Here is a 17205-nt window from a genome sequence, read left to right on the forward strand (position 1 = left end):
ACAATTTTGCCAGAAAATATCTTGTGTTGCAGTGGCTTTTTATTAGCAAGGAGCAGACAAGACACTCTGTCAAATCACTATTCTGCCCCTGGTAGTTTCACCTCTATTACCAGAACCAGATTCTGCCTGGGAATTCCCTGGTGAGTTGGGTGTGGATAGGTTTGTTTGCAGACTTAGAGCAGTTTGCCAGCACCACTTTAGAGAATCACTTACTGGACATAGGCCATGTTTGTGACAGATGGGCAGGTTTAGGGTCCTGAGTATGCTGGTGATACATCTACATAGAGGCTGGTTATCTAACCTCAAATCTACCCAATGAACAAGCTCATGTATTTATAATTAAGAAATAAATCAATACTTAAAAAAAAATTTTGCTATGCAAAGTCTCAGCACGGTATCCATTATCAGCACAGCAGTTACAGGAAGAAGTGAGAAAAGGAAGATTCCATATGAACCACACTTTTGAATTCCAACCTACAAACATCAAAACTTTATCATCATCTCTTTTGTGCTGTGCTTTAACTAAATCAGGCTTTCCAGAAGCAGCGTTGGCCACTTACTTGTTACCATAGTCAATTTTGGATGTGACTTTCTGTTTGAGTTCTTTGAGCTCATCTTTTGGCAGAGTCCCGGACAGAAGCTGTGACCTCCACTCCATCAAGTCACACATCATGGACTGCACCTGCTGGAATCTGGCTTTCTTATTTGTCTGAGAGATAAAACAACCTCAGTAAGTTTCAGGCTTTGAGTTGAAGTGAAACACTGAGCTTGACAACAAAGGGCTACATATCATATTTAATGCTAAATGATAGCAGGAACAAGAAGTAGGCAAAATAATGATGTCTCATCCCACACATTTTTAAGGACAGAATATCCCACATGGCCATAAAAAAATAACAGAAATTTTGTGTTAGGATAGGGAATTATGTTATTTTTTTATTTAATAGTGTTGTTTTAAAATTCTTTAACAAATTCTCATCAAGAGAAAACATTACAAAAGCTATTAACTTCTGTATGAGGCACTGATGGGAACAACAACAGTTGATTGTGGTATTAACTCACTTAAAAGAAAAATGACAGAATACACAGCAGTGACTAAAGCAGTTCTAGTGTCATTCCCTAAAAATAAAGGGGTTTCATTGCTGGCTTAATCAAGATGACTAAAAAGTGACATGTTTCAGAAAACTACAGCATATTCAAGATCCCTTTGCCCCAATACAGATAAAGAAAAATCCAGTGGCTGGGATCCTGGAACAGTCAGCACAATTCTTGAAACTGCCATTTGTTAATAGCTACTTGCTCCCTGCAACCCTTGAACAACTTCTGTCATAGCAATCCAAGAGCACCATGAATCTCTTTCAAAGGCATCCCAATTATCTTTTATACTCCTATCTGAGAACTTTTCAATGCTACAGATCAAAATTACGAATAATTTATCATGCACAGGATACTCAAGGCATTGAAACAACAGGCATGAAGTTACACCATGCCTCAGCAATGTCAGCTTTCCCTTTACAGAAATCATCCAGGTTGGAAGAGACCTTCAGATGATCCAGTCCAAGGCTGTTGGCTGGACCAGATTTAAAGTCACTCAGCATTTAAAGCCACTGAAGAAAATCTTAGTAGTGAGAAAGCAATTTTTTAAATCCACCCAGACCCTGTCCTGAATGTAGGAAGAGACACCAATTTGAACAAGGCCCCAGTGTGCATAAATAGGACGAACAGTTAAAAACCAGCATGTAAAATATCTACCACATAGAGCTGCTTCCAGATGCTCCCCCACTCCCAGAGAGTAGTGGTGACTTCTTGGACTAAGGGAATCTCAGCAGGGATGACATTTTCTGCATGTCTAGGAAAGAGAAGGAAAGATCACCAAGAGTGTCTCCATTTCATGGGTGTGTATTTTACTTAGTGTGGGTGAGGTACATAAACACCTTAAAACTCATTCTTTAGCAGACAGGCTCAATAATGTAATAAAACAGATAAATTTGATACCTTTTCTTTTCAGCAGAAGCTTCCTTGATGTGGATGAAGGATTTAGGAAATATTCCCTGATGAAGGAGAAAAAAATTATAAATCCAGGCTTATTCTCCAAATACATGGTGACAACCATGACTGTGAACATAAAATGTAGTGACAAATTGTAATACTCAAACTAACTCCTGGTTATTCAGTTTTCTGTCCAGATGGATGCACTTCTGTTTGACAGACAAATAATAGAAGTTTGTCATATCTCTTCAAATGGAGCGTGCATAGGTATCTTTCTTCCTAAGAAACATCATTTTCCACCCCAGAAAATAGTTCAATTAAATATAATTTAATAAAATACAATTTAAATTTAGTAAAGAAACATTGTGTCTGTAGATCATCTCATATCTATTTTAACTGACCTCTGCAGAAAACAAATGGTCACCAGACAAAAAGTTCTAGTGTGACTGTCCTTTCTCTACACAAGCTGAAATGTCTCAAATCATCCTAAAGGAATGTTTAACAATCACTCTGTCCATGCCAATCCTCCCCTGAACTGGCAAATCTCACCTTGGTAATTAATTAGATCCTTCCTGGATTCTTTATTCAATAATTTCCATATGGTACTTCAAGTACCACAATAATTCGATAACAAATGTGCTACTTTACAAAGCCTTTCTTTTAATTAGATTTTAGCTTTTATAACCATTTTCTTTTAAGTGTTGGATCTTAATCAAAACACAATCGTGTCTTATCACTACCACTTTTCTTTTTCATTAAGATTAAAGTTTTAAAAAGTCCACAAAGAAGCAAAGTAAAAGAAGAAGGTCTCAGTAATGCTAAATTTAGTGATATCTTAGTACATGAAATTAATAATGCTTCTGAAAGCATGTTATGCATGATGATCTTGAAGCCCTTTAGCAATATTAGGAATTAATTAGGAATTAGTTAAAAGGAAGTGATTAGTTCTGGTAAATATTTTCCCTTTTTAGTTTTAGGCTAAATTTTAATTGATAAAAATAGAAATGTTATGTAGAATAAATGGTAATAACAATTTTAGTCATAAGAAGTATTAAAGTAATTAAAACACAGGTGAAGTGTTTTAATACATTTGCAGTGCTGCTCCCTAGAAAATCTTATACCAAGAACAATTTAAAAATAAAAATGTTTTTCTTCTAGAAAAGAGCAGTTGAAACTAAGAAGTAATTTTGTTGCTACTTAACTCAGGAGACATCATACCCAGGATAAAACCTTTTCCTCTGTGGCTTTTCATTTTCAGGTCTAAGAATACTGACTTTTAAAAAAATTAATATGATTTTGTACATTAGAGATATTTAAGAATTTAAGACTCATACAAGTGTTTTATATTGTTTGTAACCTAAAGAATCCTTGGAAAAAGTACAGAAACAAACACATCTAGCAGCAAACTGAGTCCAAATTCAATTAAAATGGTGGCTTCAACAGTTGTTATCTGAAGGCACAATCATTCCTTCTTTATTGATCTGCTTTTCCCAGTCCTTCCTTCTATTTACCAACACTGTCCAGGATGAGTGCTGATCATTTTATTCATCTTGAAAGGAAAGAGTGGGAAGAGCTGACTTGGGAGATCAGAACAGAGAGCTCAGGACTATCTAGGCAGAGATTCCCAAAACCCCACTTCATGGGCTGACCCTTTAGAGAGATTCCCATAGGGATGGACCATGAGATCTTACCTCTGCTCCTTTGTACCTCACTAGGTAACCCTTGTACCAACCTAAAAGCAAGAAAGATCACTTGGTATGACAAAAACCAAAACAAAAAACATGCATTACAAAGCACACAATAAAATCATGGGGTTTGTTCCACATTAAAAAATACCTAGCGTGGTATTTGTAAAAATTCAACAGTTACTTCAAACATACATAGCTTAAAGTGAGTAGCAGGGGTTATATTAAGCATGACTTGCATATTGTCAAATATGATTGTATTGTCTGCTTTCAAGCCTTGCACAGGAAGTACAGATAATTGCACACAGAATTTAACACCCCGTGCTCACATTAAGAAGGTAGAAGGAGATATTTTTTCTGCAAAGTAGTAGGTGCACACCCTTAAATATCTGTGTTAGCCACTATCCCTGATGGTCCTGGACAGCCCCTGAAGCTGTTACTGTGTTCTGGGCCCAGGATTAATCCAGCACAGCACACAGTGGTTACAGATTCAATTTCCTCCAATGCGATAAGGTAAAATCATTTTTGTGCCATGAGAAACGATGGTTTTTGCACCCAACCATAATAAGCAGCTTCTTGGTGTGAATTCAAATTGGAATGTCAAGAAAACTCAGGGCTATTATTGGGCTCCTGCTCTGTTTGTAACTAGAAAGCTATTCTGAAATACAGGAGTGCAGAACTGCAGCAGTGGCAAGTTAAAAACTAATTCAGGCTTTGATCCATCTATTGCATGACTAAGTCACAATAAACAACAAAAAACATAAAAAAGCAGAGTTCCACCTTACTAAATAAGAGCAGGGGCCACATCCCCTGTGCATACACCCCATCACAAAAATCACCTGCACAGCGACAATGTTTAACTCCATTGAATTCTACATTTTTCATCCCATAGAATTTATGACCAAAAGCATACATTTTCTAATTGTAATTTCATGTGCAGATATGATCCCTTTGCTATCACCCTTTCTCTCACAGGTATTGCAGCCATACAAGCAAAGCATAAAATAATAACAATAAATCAAACAGCATGGTCAGAAAGGTGATGCTAAAAGTCACAGGATGATTGCTGACCTCAGAGAAAGACTCAGGACAGATTTTTGTTGTTGTTGTTTTTGCAGTGGGATTCTTTTCCTCAGTGTTTTATTAACAATAAAATTCCATCTTACTGTCTAAACTGAATTATTTGCACATAGCCTCAATTTACAACAAAGAGTGTAAAATTTGTTTCATCCCATTTGCTGTGACAGCACATATATGTTCTGTGCATACATTTTGTGCATGCAAAACCAACTAAAACAGGACATAAAGGGAGCACAGGAAGAATCTTGTCACCCTTGGTTGTCACCAGCTGCAGCTGGCAGCATGGTTTGAAGATATCTGATAAAAGATGAACTTCACTCTCACAATGAGAAGGATCCCACTTCTCCATTGACAAACATATTTCATAAAGCAAGGCATGACAGAGCATATCAAGGGCAGGGGACTCAGAAAAGACTTTTAGATAAAAAATAACCCCATAAGATCAGCACTCCACTCACTAGGCTGGGCTGATAACAAATGGATCCCAGGCATCCGAAGCCTGAAATGCTCCTTCTGGAACTAACAGAGAATACAGGGATGAGGAGGTTTCTGGTTTATGTGTGTATTTTGTTCTTAGCCAAAATGTTTAGAATGGAGGCTTAAAGAATTACTTTTTTAGGAGAGGACACAAGTCATTGTGACTCTGTTGACTGCTGAGTGACATCAATGTTTTCACTGATGCTTAAAGACATTGAATTAATTTTAGGAACAGAAGAGAAATAATTATGGTTTTGTGCTCCAGTACATTTGTGCTCCAGTAAACATGGTTTGTCAGGTGCTCCTCCCTCAAATCCCTTGTTGTTTCCAGACAAAACAACCCAGACCTCTGTGTGTGGTGGAACCAGCTTCAAAATCTTGGCAGCCTTGTGACCACAGCACCCCACGTGTGCCAACACTGAGCTGGCTCTGCCACTGTGCAATGCAGCAATTGGCCTCTCTTTAACATAACTGAAGTTAATAAAACACACTTTCTATCTACAGAACTAGGCTGGAGAAGAAAATTTCACAATATATTTTTCAAAGCTTTAAGCAATTTGTAATTTTTTTGAAAACTCTTGACCTGGTCAAGAGCATCACTGCAAATCGAAAATAAATCACTCTTACAGTGACATTTGCAGGTACCTAACTGCTGAGTTAATAACAATAAATCCATTCTCTTTGCTTTATACTGATGGGAACCTCTGAAACTCTGTCAGATTTACAGAGAACCAGTGGGATTGGGAAGGCATTGACTGTCCATCATGCATCACTTGACTTGGATTTTGCTGCCTAACATGTTCAATAAGTTGGGTGGTTTTCAGAACTGTTTCTATTATGCTGACACTCAGATTTTTCTTTTTTAACTGGGTTTCTTCATTATTCAACAGAATGATGAGGGTGTTCAATATCTCCTAGCAACAAATATTTAGTTTAGAGGCTAAAACTGTATTCCTTTAAATCTTAAATCAAATTTAATGACACTTCCCTGAGGTCTGTCACAAGCTGGCACAAACTTCACGAACTCTGCATTCACCTTGATGACTTCCTCATTTGATAAAGGCATCCCGAAAAACCACATGTACTGTAATATGTCTAATTTTGGCTCTTCAGAAAAGTTAAGATTCTTCCTCAAAATACACCACCACAAAAACTGAGGGCTTTAAAAAGCTACTGATGTAACACAGGGAACTGCTGTGAGGTGAAAGGATGATGTTATTCACAAAGAAATGGAAAATGTGACTTACCTTCACAGGACTCCAGGATATGGACCACATCACCAATCTGTAGAGACAGCTGTGGTATCCCTGTGCCTTTGAAACTGTATATAGCTGGAAAATTAAAGGATGAAAACAATATTTTTCAATACAGCCACACACCACAGTGAAAATACAAACCACACATGTGGTTAAAAGCTTTTTTTATTTAGGTTTGCATACTGGGATCAATACACTAGGCTAGACAAAGAGAACTCTAATTCTATCAAGAAGATCCATTTGTCAGCATTAAATAATCTCTTTTCTCATGAGAATGGAAAGGTGGTGAAAAGGGCCAGTGCTGAAAGCAAAAACCAAACAAAAAAACCCCAGAGAAAACTCAGCAAGCACAGGGACAGCAGCTATTGATCAGCAAGGCTCTGCACAGGATTTAGGAGCCCTGTTTAGATGCAGGTCTGTGATTAATACACAGTCACAGTGCTGGGGAATTGTTTGTCTACTGGCCCAAAAGATTTAAGCACACAGTTTACAGAAGTTGTGTGAAAGGTCACAGAGATGCCTGTGAAAACTGAATTTACTGAATTCTTCCCTGGGTTTAGATGCTTTAAATTCAACATGAAACTGTGTTTCATATGGAAACAGAACCGAGATTCATAATTTTCTGTGTTCTCTGTATGAGTTTGAAACAGGAGCAGTGGATTTTTCAAGTGTTCTAATCAGAAACTTATCTGCCTGTGGTTAAGCAACACGAGCATTTCAGAGAGAATTCAAGAAATGGAGCCCTTCCCCAGTTGTGTTCCAGGCCCACAGGATGTGGCTCCTCTGGTAACCATGCCTTGGTACGCCTTTTTCTTCATGGGCTTGGTTACAAATTTCTACAACACACTACAGCAGAAGGGATGATTGAAGCTGCAATCACACAGGGAGACTGACTAAAATACAAAGAGCTACAAAGAAATACAAAATACAAACCAAATAAAACCATGCAGGTGGGAACAGGCTGCTGCAGGTGACCCAGGTGTGCAGGTGTTGGTCAGCAGAGCTCTGCCTTGGCTCCTGCCATTGTCCCCACCCAGCCACACACAGCAACCAAACCTGAAGGATTTTTGATCTATAAAGCAGAGTTTACCTTCAGCATCTTTCTGCATTCCTTTTGCTCCCCTCTCCAGGTTTCTAAAGCAGGATATTCATCTTTGCTAGTCCAACATGTATAACAATACATTTTATTTAAACATTTTACTTATTTCACTTCAATTATTAAAGACTCAAAGTAAATTGCCTTCCAAGCAAATGCCTAAAGTAGGATTGTAGAGATAAATAGATTCATCCTCTTCACTTTATGAGTATTCCATAAATTATATTTCTCATTTCTTTTACCATCATTTTATTTATTATATTTCTGGAACAGAAATTGGGAGGAATTTCAGACTGAAGAGGCTTACTGGACCAAGAATAAATTCTTGTTTTTGTTGACATAGAGGTTCCCAGCAACTCCTTCTCCTGAGTGAGGAGTGAAGGCTTGAATCATTCAAAATATGAGGAGGAGTAAAAGAAGTGTAACTCTGAGGTGAGGCTTTGCTGCTCAGATTCAGCCAGATATTCAAAAGAATGCTGAAAACACTTCCTTAGAACTGCCTTAACCCAACACAAAATTGAGTTTCCATGGTATAGTGCATGTGTAATTCTATTCTGACTGGTCTCTTTTCCAGGAGTGGGGGATGGCAAACAATGCTGCAAAGTTGCTGTAACATTTCAAGATACATTTCCCTGGAGTCTTTGGGAGGTGGGGGGATGTGGGTGCATTCCCTTGATCTCACACTATCTTCCTGAAAAATCCACGGAGATCAAGATTGCTGTTGATCAGCAAACACTTCAGATTTCAAAATATGCACTGCTCTACTTAGTTGTAGCTGTCTCAAAATACAGATGCAAATTAATGAGTCATATATTTACTCTGCATTTCAGTTTTGATCTCTTAAACCTTCATTAACAGCCCTAAACGTACTGAAAGGTGCAGTAACAAACTGGCAAAGGAAGTGGCTGTATCAGCTTAGATGTTTCTAAATGAGTAAGTGGAAACTTAACAGGAGATATTTTACTGTAGAACTTGGATTGTTTGGTGGGATGAGTTTAAAAAATCCCTGTACAAAGTTTTGGGCTATAGATCTATCCATGAATTTTATGATAAACTACATCCCAAACTACCTTGCAAAAAATGTAACAATAACCCAACACCAACAATTACATCCACAGGTCTTATCGACAGCACCAGGCAGCTTGACCACCACATCTGCTTTTCTTTTCATTATTAAGTGTGAATAAAAAATTGACCATTATATCCAGTTATGTTTTCCGTCAGTTGTAAGTGGTGTCATTTCCCCTGCAAACTGGGACCTTCTGTATTTGTCACCTTAGAGTTCACCAGCCAAAGGCAGGGTTCTCTTTCCTCCACCCTCTTTTGACAGCCTCAGGGTTGTTGTGTGCACAAACACATTTAACTCATTAATCTCTTCAAAAACAGTATATGAAAACCCCATGTGGAATTCAAGTTTTTTTGGTGGGATACTCACAATGGATTGTTGGCTATTTTAAAAATGAGCTTTCCAGACAGAAGAACTAAAAGCCCTTTCAAATCACTCTGAAGAACTTTCCTACCACTCCTCACCCTGGCATCCTGCATGCAGCCATAAATACAAAATGAGGCAGCATCCTTCAGGCACAGAAGTGACCTGCTTGAAGGCCCCAGCATTCACTATAAATCCTAATTGCAATTCCTGACTCAGGAGCTGCTGAAGTCACAGCAATAAGATTAGAGGGAGAGATCTGGATGGCAGATGCCCTCCCCAGCCCAGGCTGAGGTGTCCCAGCAGCAGTGGTGAAATTTTCCCTCTCCAGTTTTACAGCAGTATTCCTAAATAGGAACTTTACAGTTCACTGACAACACAGTTGGAAGATTTTCCTCTGAATGAGCAAAGAAGAAAAACCATCTCTCTAGAGCTCACCATAACCTCTGTGGCAATTTGACAGCACACACATGACCCAGCAAACAAAGAAACAAAGAAACAGCCCAGTGCAAACCCCTGAGATTCTCAGCTCTCCCCAGCAGAGCTGGAGGCCAGCACACACAATATTCATATTCCTCAGAGAGCAAGTGGAAATTACAATTTGGTGCCATCTGACTGCAGATACATTGCCTCCATGATTTTACCAGATTCACAGGATATCCTGTGGGATGTGAAATGGCAAAGGCTTCTCACAGATGAACAGTGAGGGTGGAGGCCCCAGTGCTGCTCTCACCACGGCCTGCTTGGCAGCAGAGCCCCCTCAGAGATCCCCAGAGCAGCCAGCAGGACCTGCCTCGAGCGGGACGTGCAGACACCAAAGAGGCAGCTCAACAAGCAATCCTGCAAACTGAACCTGCAGGAAGCCCAGAAGGCACACGCAGGAGTCAGGCAAGGGATACCAGAGCCATTTACCTCATTCATGGACCGCCTCAGGACTGCCTCACACAAGCAACAGAAGGGCAGTGCCACGATGATGCAGCACGACCTGACGTGCAAAGCAAGGGGAAAATGCCAGCCCAGAGTGCTGACAGAGCCAGCCCTCAAACCAACCCTGCTCAGGGCCAGGTGGGCTTGGAACTGTACCTCAGGACATGGGAACAATTCCCATCATGTCCATGAGGAGAGCCCAAAGAATCCTTTCCTGCCCAGCCAAACAGAACTGCAAAATCGTGACCCTCAGCAGCTCCACCCAGAGCTTGAGCAAAGACCTCACCAGTGCCCATCTCCACAGGAAAAACTGAGGCCTGAAAAAAATCCCTCTGTTTCCATTGAACTCCTACTCATCTACTGCAGCCAGAGCTGTTGGGTGTGATACACACATTATCCTCACTAGATAAATATGTGAGAACACTTCTGTATAGATGGCTGTGGAGACAGAAATCAATTAATCTTCCCTAATTTAAATTATTGTTCTCCTCAAATTAGAAAATGGCTGGCAAAAAACCCCAAACCCCTCATACTGTGCCACTTGTTAGGGAGTTTTCACACACCAAACAATCTAGAAGAGCCGCAATATCCCAGGTAACAGAACCTCTTCCTCAAGAAGCAACATTTCCTCAGTGTTAAAGCCCCATATTCTTGCTATTTACAGTAAACTACTGCAAGGTGGGAATGGTAAGGGAGGAAAATCCCACAAGCTGCAACACTGAAGGCATTTATTAGCCCGATAATGTTTGCTGCCTGTCTCCCTTCACATGTAGACCGGGTCCTGTTCCTTATAAAACATACAAGCATTACATTGTTTCATTTTGAGACTCGCCTTTCTGTAACGAGACATGTTTCAAGTTGTTTCCCTTGGCTACTTTTCCACTCTTATACAGAATTAGGGAAAAAAAAATCTAAGGTATTGCTGAACCAGCTCCTAATTTCAATTTATCACAACAGAACTACAATTTAGTATGATTTTGATGCAATAATTCATGATGCAATAACTCTACATATTCAAACAATTGCTAATTAATAGGCTCAGCAAGCACACCCTGTTCTATTTTTTAAATATGCAGCTCCACTTTTGAGTAGTCAAGTACCCATAAAAGATCAGTTCTTGGTGTTCACTTACTGTTTTCTTCCCATGAGAACAGAGTGAAATTATTCAGCAAGGAGACAGATAAACCCCAGGTGAACATACTATACAGTCCTAATAGGATTTCTTGACTTCTGGAAAGAAACCTGGAAAAAATACATTGCAGTATTCCAAGTTAAGGATCTCCCCTAAAGTCTCACAGAGCAATTGTGCCTCAATGCCCACAACATGGCCACAGCTCCAGGACAGGTCAGAAACTCATCCTAAACCTCTGGGGGGTTAGAAGCTGATTAAATTAATTGTGAATCATGCTCAAAGGGTAACTGCAGGTCTCAGGTAATGAGCTGTTGTCTCAGAAAACAACTGAATCCAGATTTCCTTACTTGTTTAACCTTGGGGCCAGATGGAGGATTTTGCTGATCTGAGCTACTTATTTTCCTTCTCAAACATGAGAAAGGCAGGATGGATGACAAGAAGCAGGAAGCTCTAACACACCAAACTAGTTATATGAACATTGTCTCTGACTCTTTACCTTCCCATATAAAACTGTAGCACAGCCATTTTTCTTGGAACTCATCATGAAGAGCAGGGCATTTACCTGTGATTTTTCCTTCTCATGAAGGACCATGGATAAATATTATTTCCCAGCTTTTGCAGTTTCTCAAGGAGCTGGAACAGTTTGTTGGGTTCAGAAGGTGCATTTCATGGAGGAAACCTGCCCTGAACAAAGCTCTGCTCCCTTACCCCTCAATCTATTCAGATTTCAGAGATGTAGAATAATTTCAGAGGACTGCAGTAGATGAAATCAGACAAGCCAGTCTCAGCCTTGTGCACTCAGGCTGAGCGTGTGCTTTCTACACCTTCTAAGAAGTCACTCACTCCTCGCCATAATTTTTCTTCAAAAGGACAAACATTCATTTTCAGATTGGGCAGAACAGGAGTAAATCTGATGCTTGAGTTTAGAATGCCAACATAATATTTCACCAGTTTGTAACTTTGCTCAAAGTCTGAGCAGATGGCAAAGACTTTCCATCAGGAAACTGCCACCCAAAGCCACCAGCCTGCCATGACTACTCCATCCCATCCTGTCCATAGGAATAACACAAATTTGTGCTGGGAATGCTGCACAAGACTAAGACTAAGAGCAGGTTTCATGTGTAAAATCAGGATTGTACTTTCCTAGTACAATGCTGAGTATCTGCTACCTGGACTGCTCCATTTAGTGAAGCAAAACACCAAAGTGGGCACACAACAGGCTGCAATTTACCATAACCAAGGGATGGGCTTCCACATCCACCCTGCAGCACACTCTGCCCATCCAAAGTGTGAGGGGCCCAAGAGTCTCAAACTGAAACTCTGCTCATCAGCAGAAACTGAAGGCATCCGGCACACTTCTAACAAGAGACTTGAAAATTCAGCGTGCTGTTTGTAATCGGAGACTTACACCCAAAGATTTTCAAAAACACTGAAGACAAAATAGCCCTGTATGTTCAAAAAGCTTCCAGTGCATATTATTCCAAAAGCTCATCAACTTTCACAGAATTTATGACTCAGTAGACTCAGTTTACCCATTTTTCTTATTTCTCTCAGACACAGGAGGCACGGTTACATCAGATTGTAAATTCAAAAACCTCTTCATTTGTGACCAGAGTTGTCAATACCCCTTGTTCAGGCCTCACTATTCCAGGAGTTTCACTTACTTGAAATTTGGCAATCACACTATTTTCCTGCCAATTTCTAAGAATATAAATTTATTTAATTTATGGGACAGGACAGCCAGTGATGGTGGCACATGCTTGTTTGTGTTTGTTTGATTTTTTTAATTGCTCTGGGTGCAAGAGTCTCCCATTTTTCTCACCAACACATATAACGAAAGAATACATTTGGTTTCCAAGATAGAGTAAAATAAATTGTGAACCAACAGTTTGGCTAAGAAAAGGAGCTTCTGGGTACAAGCTCAAGGTTGTTGAATTTGTACTCATCTATTAAATTCAAGCAGTTGTGCAACAAAAAGACAAAACACTCTTACTGAAGAAAACCTACCATAAGCCATATGTATGCCCACTTACAGTACTATTCTAATATTGTTGGGAAGTCCATTTAATTGTTGTTTATTTTGCTTTGTGACACACTAAGCCACAGACACCACGACAATTGTGATTTTTGCATACAAATACAAAGAGCCTTATAAGGTGCTTATTAGAAAACTTTCCTTTAGCTGAGGAAATGGATTTGGGGCCAACAGTGGTAGCAGTGTCACCACACTGCCCAGATTGTCTCCTGCACCAAACTCTGTGCTCACAGTGAGAGCAGCAGGGGAGCAAGCAGAGGGGAAAGGAAAGAGCAGCAGCTCTGCAGTGCCAGTTCTTCCCAGTGACCTACTCTCGTGTAAATTGTATTGTTGTGGACATGAACACAAACCGTTGTTAGTTTTTGAAAGACTGTAACCATCACAAGATGGTTTTACGGGGTGAGGTTTGTTAGACCTTTCAAGTACCGTAGATACTACAAGTGCAAAAATTAGGTGCTTTCTAGTATTTGTTAAATTGAAACAGAAAATATTGACACCTTTTGTTTTGTAATGCAAACTGCCACCAGACTAGGCTACTTCCATTTTGCAATTCTGCTACTTCTGGACACAGACATTGAAGAACACATTATTTTCCTCTTACTAATTTCTTGGTTTTACATTTTATTTCATGAAGCCAGTTGGGTTTTAATGCATATCACAAAAAACTATGGCCTACTTAAAATAAAAAAAATCTTTTAGAAGCCTTTCAAAGGTTAATAACTAAGTAGTAGCATGCATCTTTCAAGTGCCTTAGCTTTGATTCCTACTTGTTTAAGACCTTTTTTACACAGCAATTCAGTCCTTCATACAAGTTAACATCATTCATTTTAAGATGACTTTTCCTTCCAAAATGTATGACTCAGATACAGATTTTTTCTGTAACACCGGCCACAAGTGACAATCTTGAAGAAGCAACTGCAGGAATCCCCTTCCCCTACATTTCTTTCCCATAACTTCTGGCTGCTGCACATTATAAAACACATTATTTATTCAGTCTGCTTCTAACTCACCAGGGTGGGAAAAGCTGCATTACTGTAAAAGTGAGAAAGCTGACACCAGTGTACTTCACCCCATTGTGTTTGAAAGATCAAACATTTGTACAAATTTGGTTCTTTAAGTTAATCCTCTCTGGTGAAGTGGATGGTGTTAACCCATCACACCCGAGAAAACACCTGCCCACATCCTGCTCAGAAGGCAGAAAGACAAGGCTCAAATGGCAGCTCCTGAGCTACTTACCCACGCCACTCTTGTCAGTCTTGTGCCACCTGGCCATGCCCGTGGGTCCGCGGGGCTCCCGGGATGCCCAGCCCCGAGGACAGCGGGCTCTGGGGACACAGGGACAAACACAGGCCCCGGAAGCGCCGCGCTGCCAGGCCCGGGACGAGCAGCGGCTCTGGCAGCTGCGGGGCTCGGGGAGATTTGCTGCCTCTCGGAGCTTCCTTCCTCTTTTCTCAACTCGAGATGCCGTGCCCCGGTGTCAGGGGGGAGGGGAATCCCACACTGGGTGTTTCTCTTGCACCGTGCCAGCCCTGAGCAAACACAGAGGCACAAAAGGACCAAACCCACGTCAGGGCTCGGGGTCTGTGCCCAGGCCACTGCAGTGACCAGCTCTGACCATGGCTCAGCCCAGGGCTGGACACCACACCCACACCAGGTCGGAAAAGTTTGACTTCAGAGGATGCTACATCCTAAAAACTCTGCTCTTCCAACCTGTCCTCAAACATGGATTTGTGCTTTTCACGTCTCCTCTCTAAAGAGACATGGAGTGAAGACGAAACCACTTTTCAAACCACACCCATTTTTAAAATTTCTATCATTTTATGTTTGGAGGAAGAAGTAGGAGACTCTCTCTCTTCTCTAAACAAAGCAGTACTTTCTTAAAGACTTCTTATCAATACAAAGCTGCCCAAAGCAATTTTCAGTGTATTTCCAGGCTGTGCTTCCACAGAGGCTGCAGTGGGAGCCAGCTTGGGTGAGGACATCTTGGATGTGCAAAAGACCAAGCCCAGTTGTTTGGAATGTGGATTAAGGACAATACACTGAATTGAAGGCAGTGTGTCATCTTAAAGCACAAAGTCTGTGCTTTACTTATAGTTTAGAGTTAAAAACCCCAAACAAAATCCTTGTTTGTTTGATCTTCTCCTCAGTACAAATTCAGTCGACAATCCTGTCCTCTGGACATTGCACTGCAGTTTAGCAATCATTGTTCATCCAAACTGTTTCACACTGCATGCTACCTCCATCTCCTGATTCTTGATAACCATCTCCTCTGGTTTTGATATGACATCTCATTTCTTGCTTTTAACTAGCAATCATGTGGAGCACTGACTGCCTTGCATGTGGAATTCTGATACATACTTCTACAGGAAAGTCACTTTAACCTTTACCAAAGATTTGCTTGAATTGGTCTAATCTTAATGATACTAGTTTAGAAAAGGATTTAGCTCCTTACTCTCCCCTAAAATAACATTGAAAGTCATGTTATGTTTATTTACTAAAGTGAGCTAAATTCCCAGCAACTCCCATTATCTCCATTTACAGATGAGCTTCATCTAAAAGTTCTAAATATTTTCTGTTCCTGGAAAATTCACTTTATATTGTTATTCTGTCAAAAACAGATTCTGAGGCTGAACAATTCTCTATTTTAGTTTACTCTGGGTTTTGAGTAGTAACTTCCTAACCACTGGACATTATCTTCCTCACTCCTCCCAACCCCTGTTGCAGCAAATCCCCTCTTCCCATTCACTGCTTGGCCTAAATGTTGCCTTGTTTTTATTTTGTTGTTCTGCCTTGCTCTTCCCTCTTGTGTTTCCCTGTAAAGCAACAGCTCAGAGGAAACCTGTTCCTTTCTAGCACCCATTTACAAACCTGCTTCCCCATGGAGGTCTAATGCACCTAGTTAATAGTATTGTCTTTTATTGAAAGTAAATAATCTGAAATACAGAAAGTTCACCTGCAAACTGGGGTCCAATTTACGACACTTCTGTGATGCCCTGAAGTGATTCTGCAGAGCACAGCACAAACCAGGGGACTGGGCCCTGGCCAGGACCCGCTGGACTCACCCTAAAAGGCGACTCAAGGGCCAAAACTCCCACAGGAACTGCTGCCTCCCACTGCCACTCCCTTCCCAGCTCCAGCTCTCAGCATTGCCCAGCTGCTGGAACTTCTCCTGGCAGACTTTCGGGATGATGCTTTTGCAGCTCCTCACCTACTGGAACCCACTGTCCCCTCATCTCACTCAGCTCCCACCTTTCCTTGTCTGGCTATGTCTGAAAAATTCCTGCCTGTAACTCCTAATGAATGGATTGGGGAACCAAATCCTTCCTTAGCTGCAAGAGGAAAGTGCACTCAGAGCAAAGCACAGACCTAAACCCCTAAAAAAAAAAAAATCCTAAACCCCTAAAAATCCTGTTCTTACAGCAGAGAACAAACCCCAACACAGGTCCAAGGAATTAAGGTGAGTGATAGTTACACCCTCTGTCCATGGAGGTTTTTATTCCAAGTTGGTTTATTTGTGCAGTTACTTCCACATTGATATTCCAGAGAAAAAGTGGGCAGATTCTTCACCCTCACATATCTCACCATTTTTTCCTTAAGTCTTTTTCAGGACAGAAGGCTTTTAAGGAAAACAGAAAATTCCTTGCTTCCCTGAAAGGTGAAGCTCACAAGACAAATTTACCTTTTGGGGGCTGCGGACAGGCAGAAGGGAGACAATTCTTGCTTCCCTCAATATTGCCGTCAGTTCCAGAAAGCAAGACCTTGTGAGATGCCGAGTAGCAAATTATCCATTTTCTAGCTAAGCTAATTTCCATTATAAAGAAGAATTGGAGCAAAAGACAGAAGTAGCATTTAACTGCCTTTAAATTCTATTCTATGCCAAGATCTGTGAGCATAGTTGTAAAAAATCAACCGATGAGACAAACCTGGAACAAGTCAGAAAATACAGCAAGAACTCTCATGCACAGTACCTCCAGTGTGTTGTGAGCCCCAGGCACGATCTGCCCCCTGCACTCCTGCAGGAGGATGTGTAAACACAAATACACAGGATGGTAAAGGCTGCACACTCCAGCTGGACTCCAGCAGCAGAGGCTGTAAAGCA

General features: G+C 40.6%; 1 protein-coding gene across 2 annotated transcripts in view; it reads right to left on the reverse strand.

Annotated features, from left to right (window-relative positions):
- Nucleotides 1–14495, reverse strand: part of DOCK2 (dedicator of cytokinesis 2) — a 158838-nt gene extending 144343 nt beyond the window's left edge. Inside the window, exons 1-6 of one of the 2 annotated variants that reach the window (XM_063413581.1) lie at nt 14343–14495; nt 6479–6562; nt 3681–3721; nt 1996–2051; nt 1753–1849; nt 561–709 (exon numbers count right to left, since the gene is read on the reverse strand). In XM_063413581.1, coding sequence (XP_063269651.1) covers nt 561–709; nt 1753–1849; nt 1996–2051; nt 3681–3721; nt 6479–6562; nt 14343–14379 — 464 coding nt within the window. In that variant the 5' untranslated portion in view covers nt 14380–14495. The remainder of the gene's footprint in view (nt 1–560; nt 710–1752; nt 1850–1995; nt 2052–3680; nt 3722–6478; nt 6563–14342) is intronic. The other variant, XM_063413580.1, reaches the window with a different exon arrangement.
- Nucleotides 14496–17205: the final 2710 nt, after the last annotated feature.

Source organism: Prinia subflava, chromosome 16, assembly GCF_021018805.1.
Source record: "Prinia subflava isolate CZ2003 ecotype Zambia chromosome 16, Cam_Psub_1.2, whole genome shotgun sequence".
Classification (NCBI taxonomy): Eukaryota; Metazoa; Chordata; class Aves; order Passeriformes; family Cisticolidae; genus Prinia; species Prinia subflava.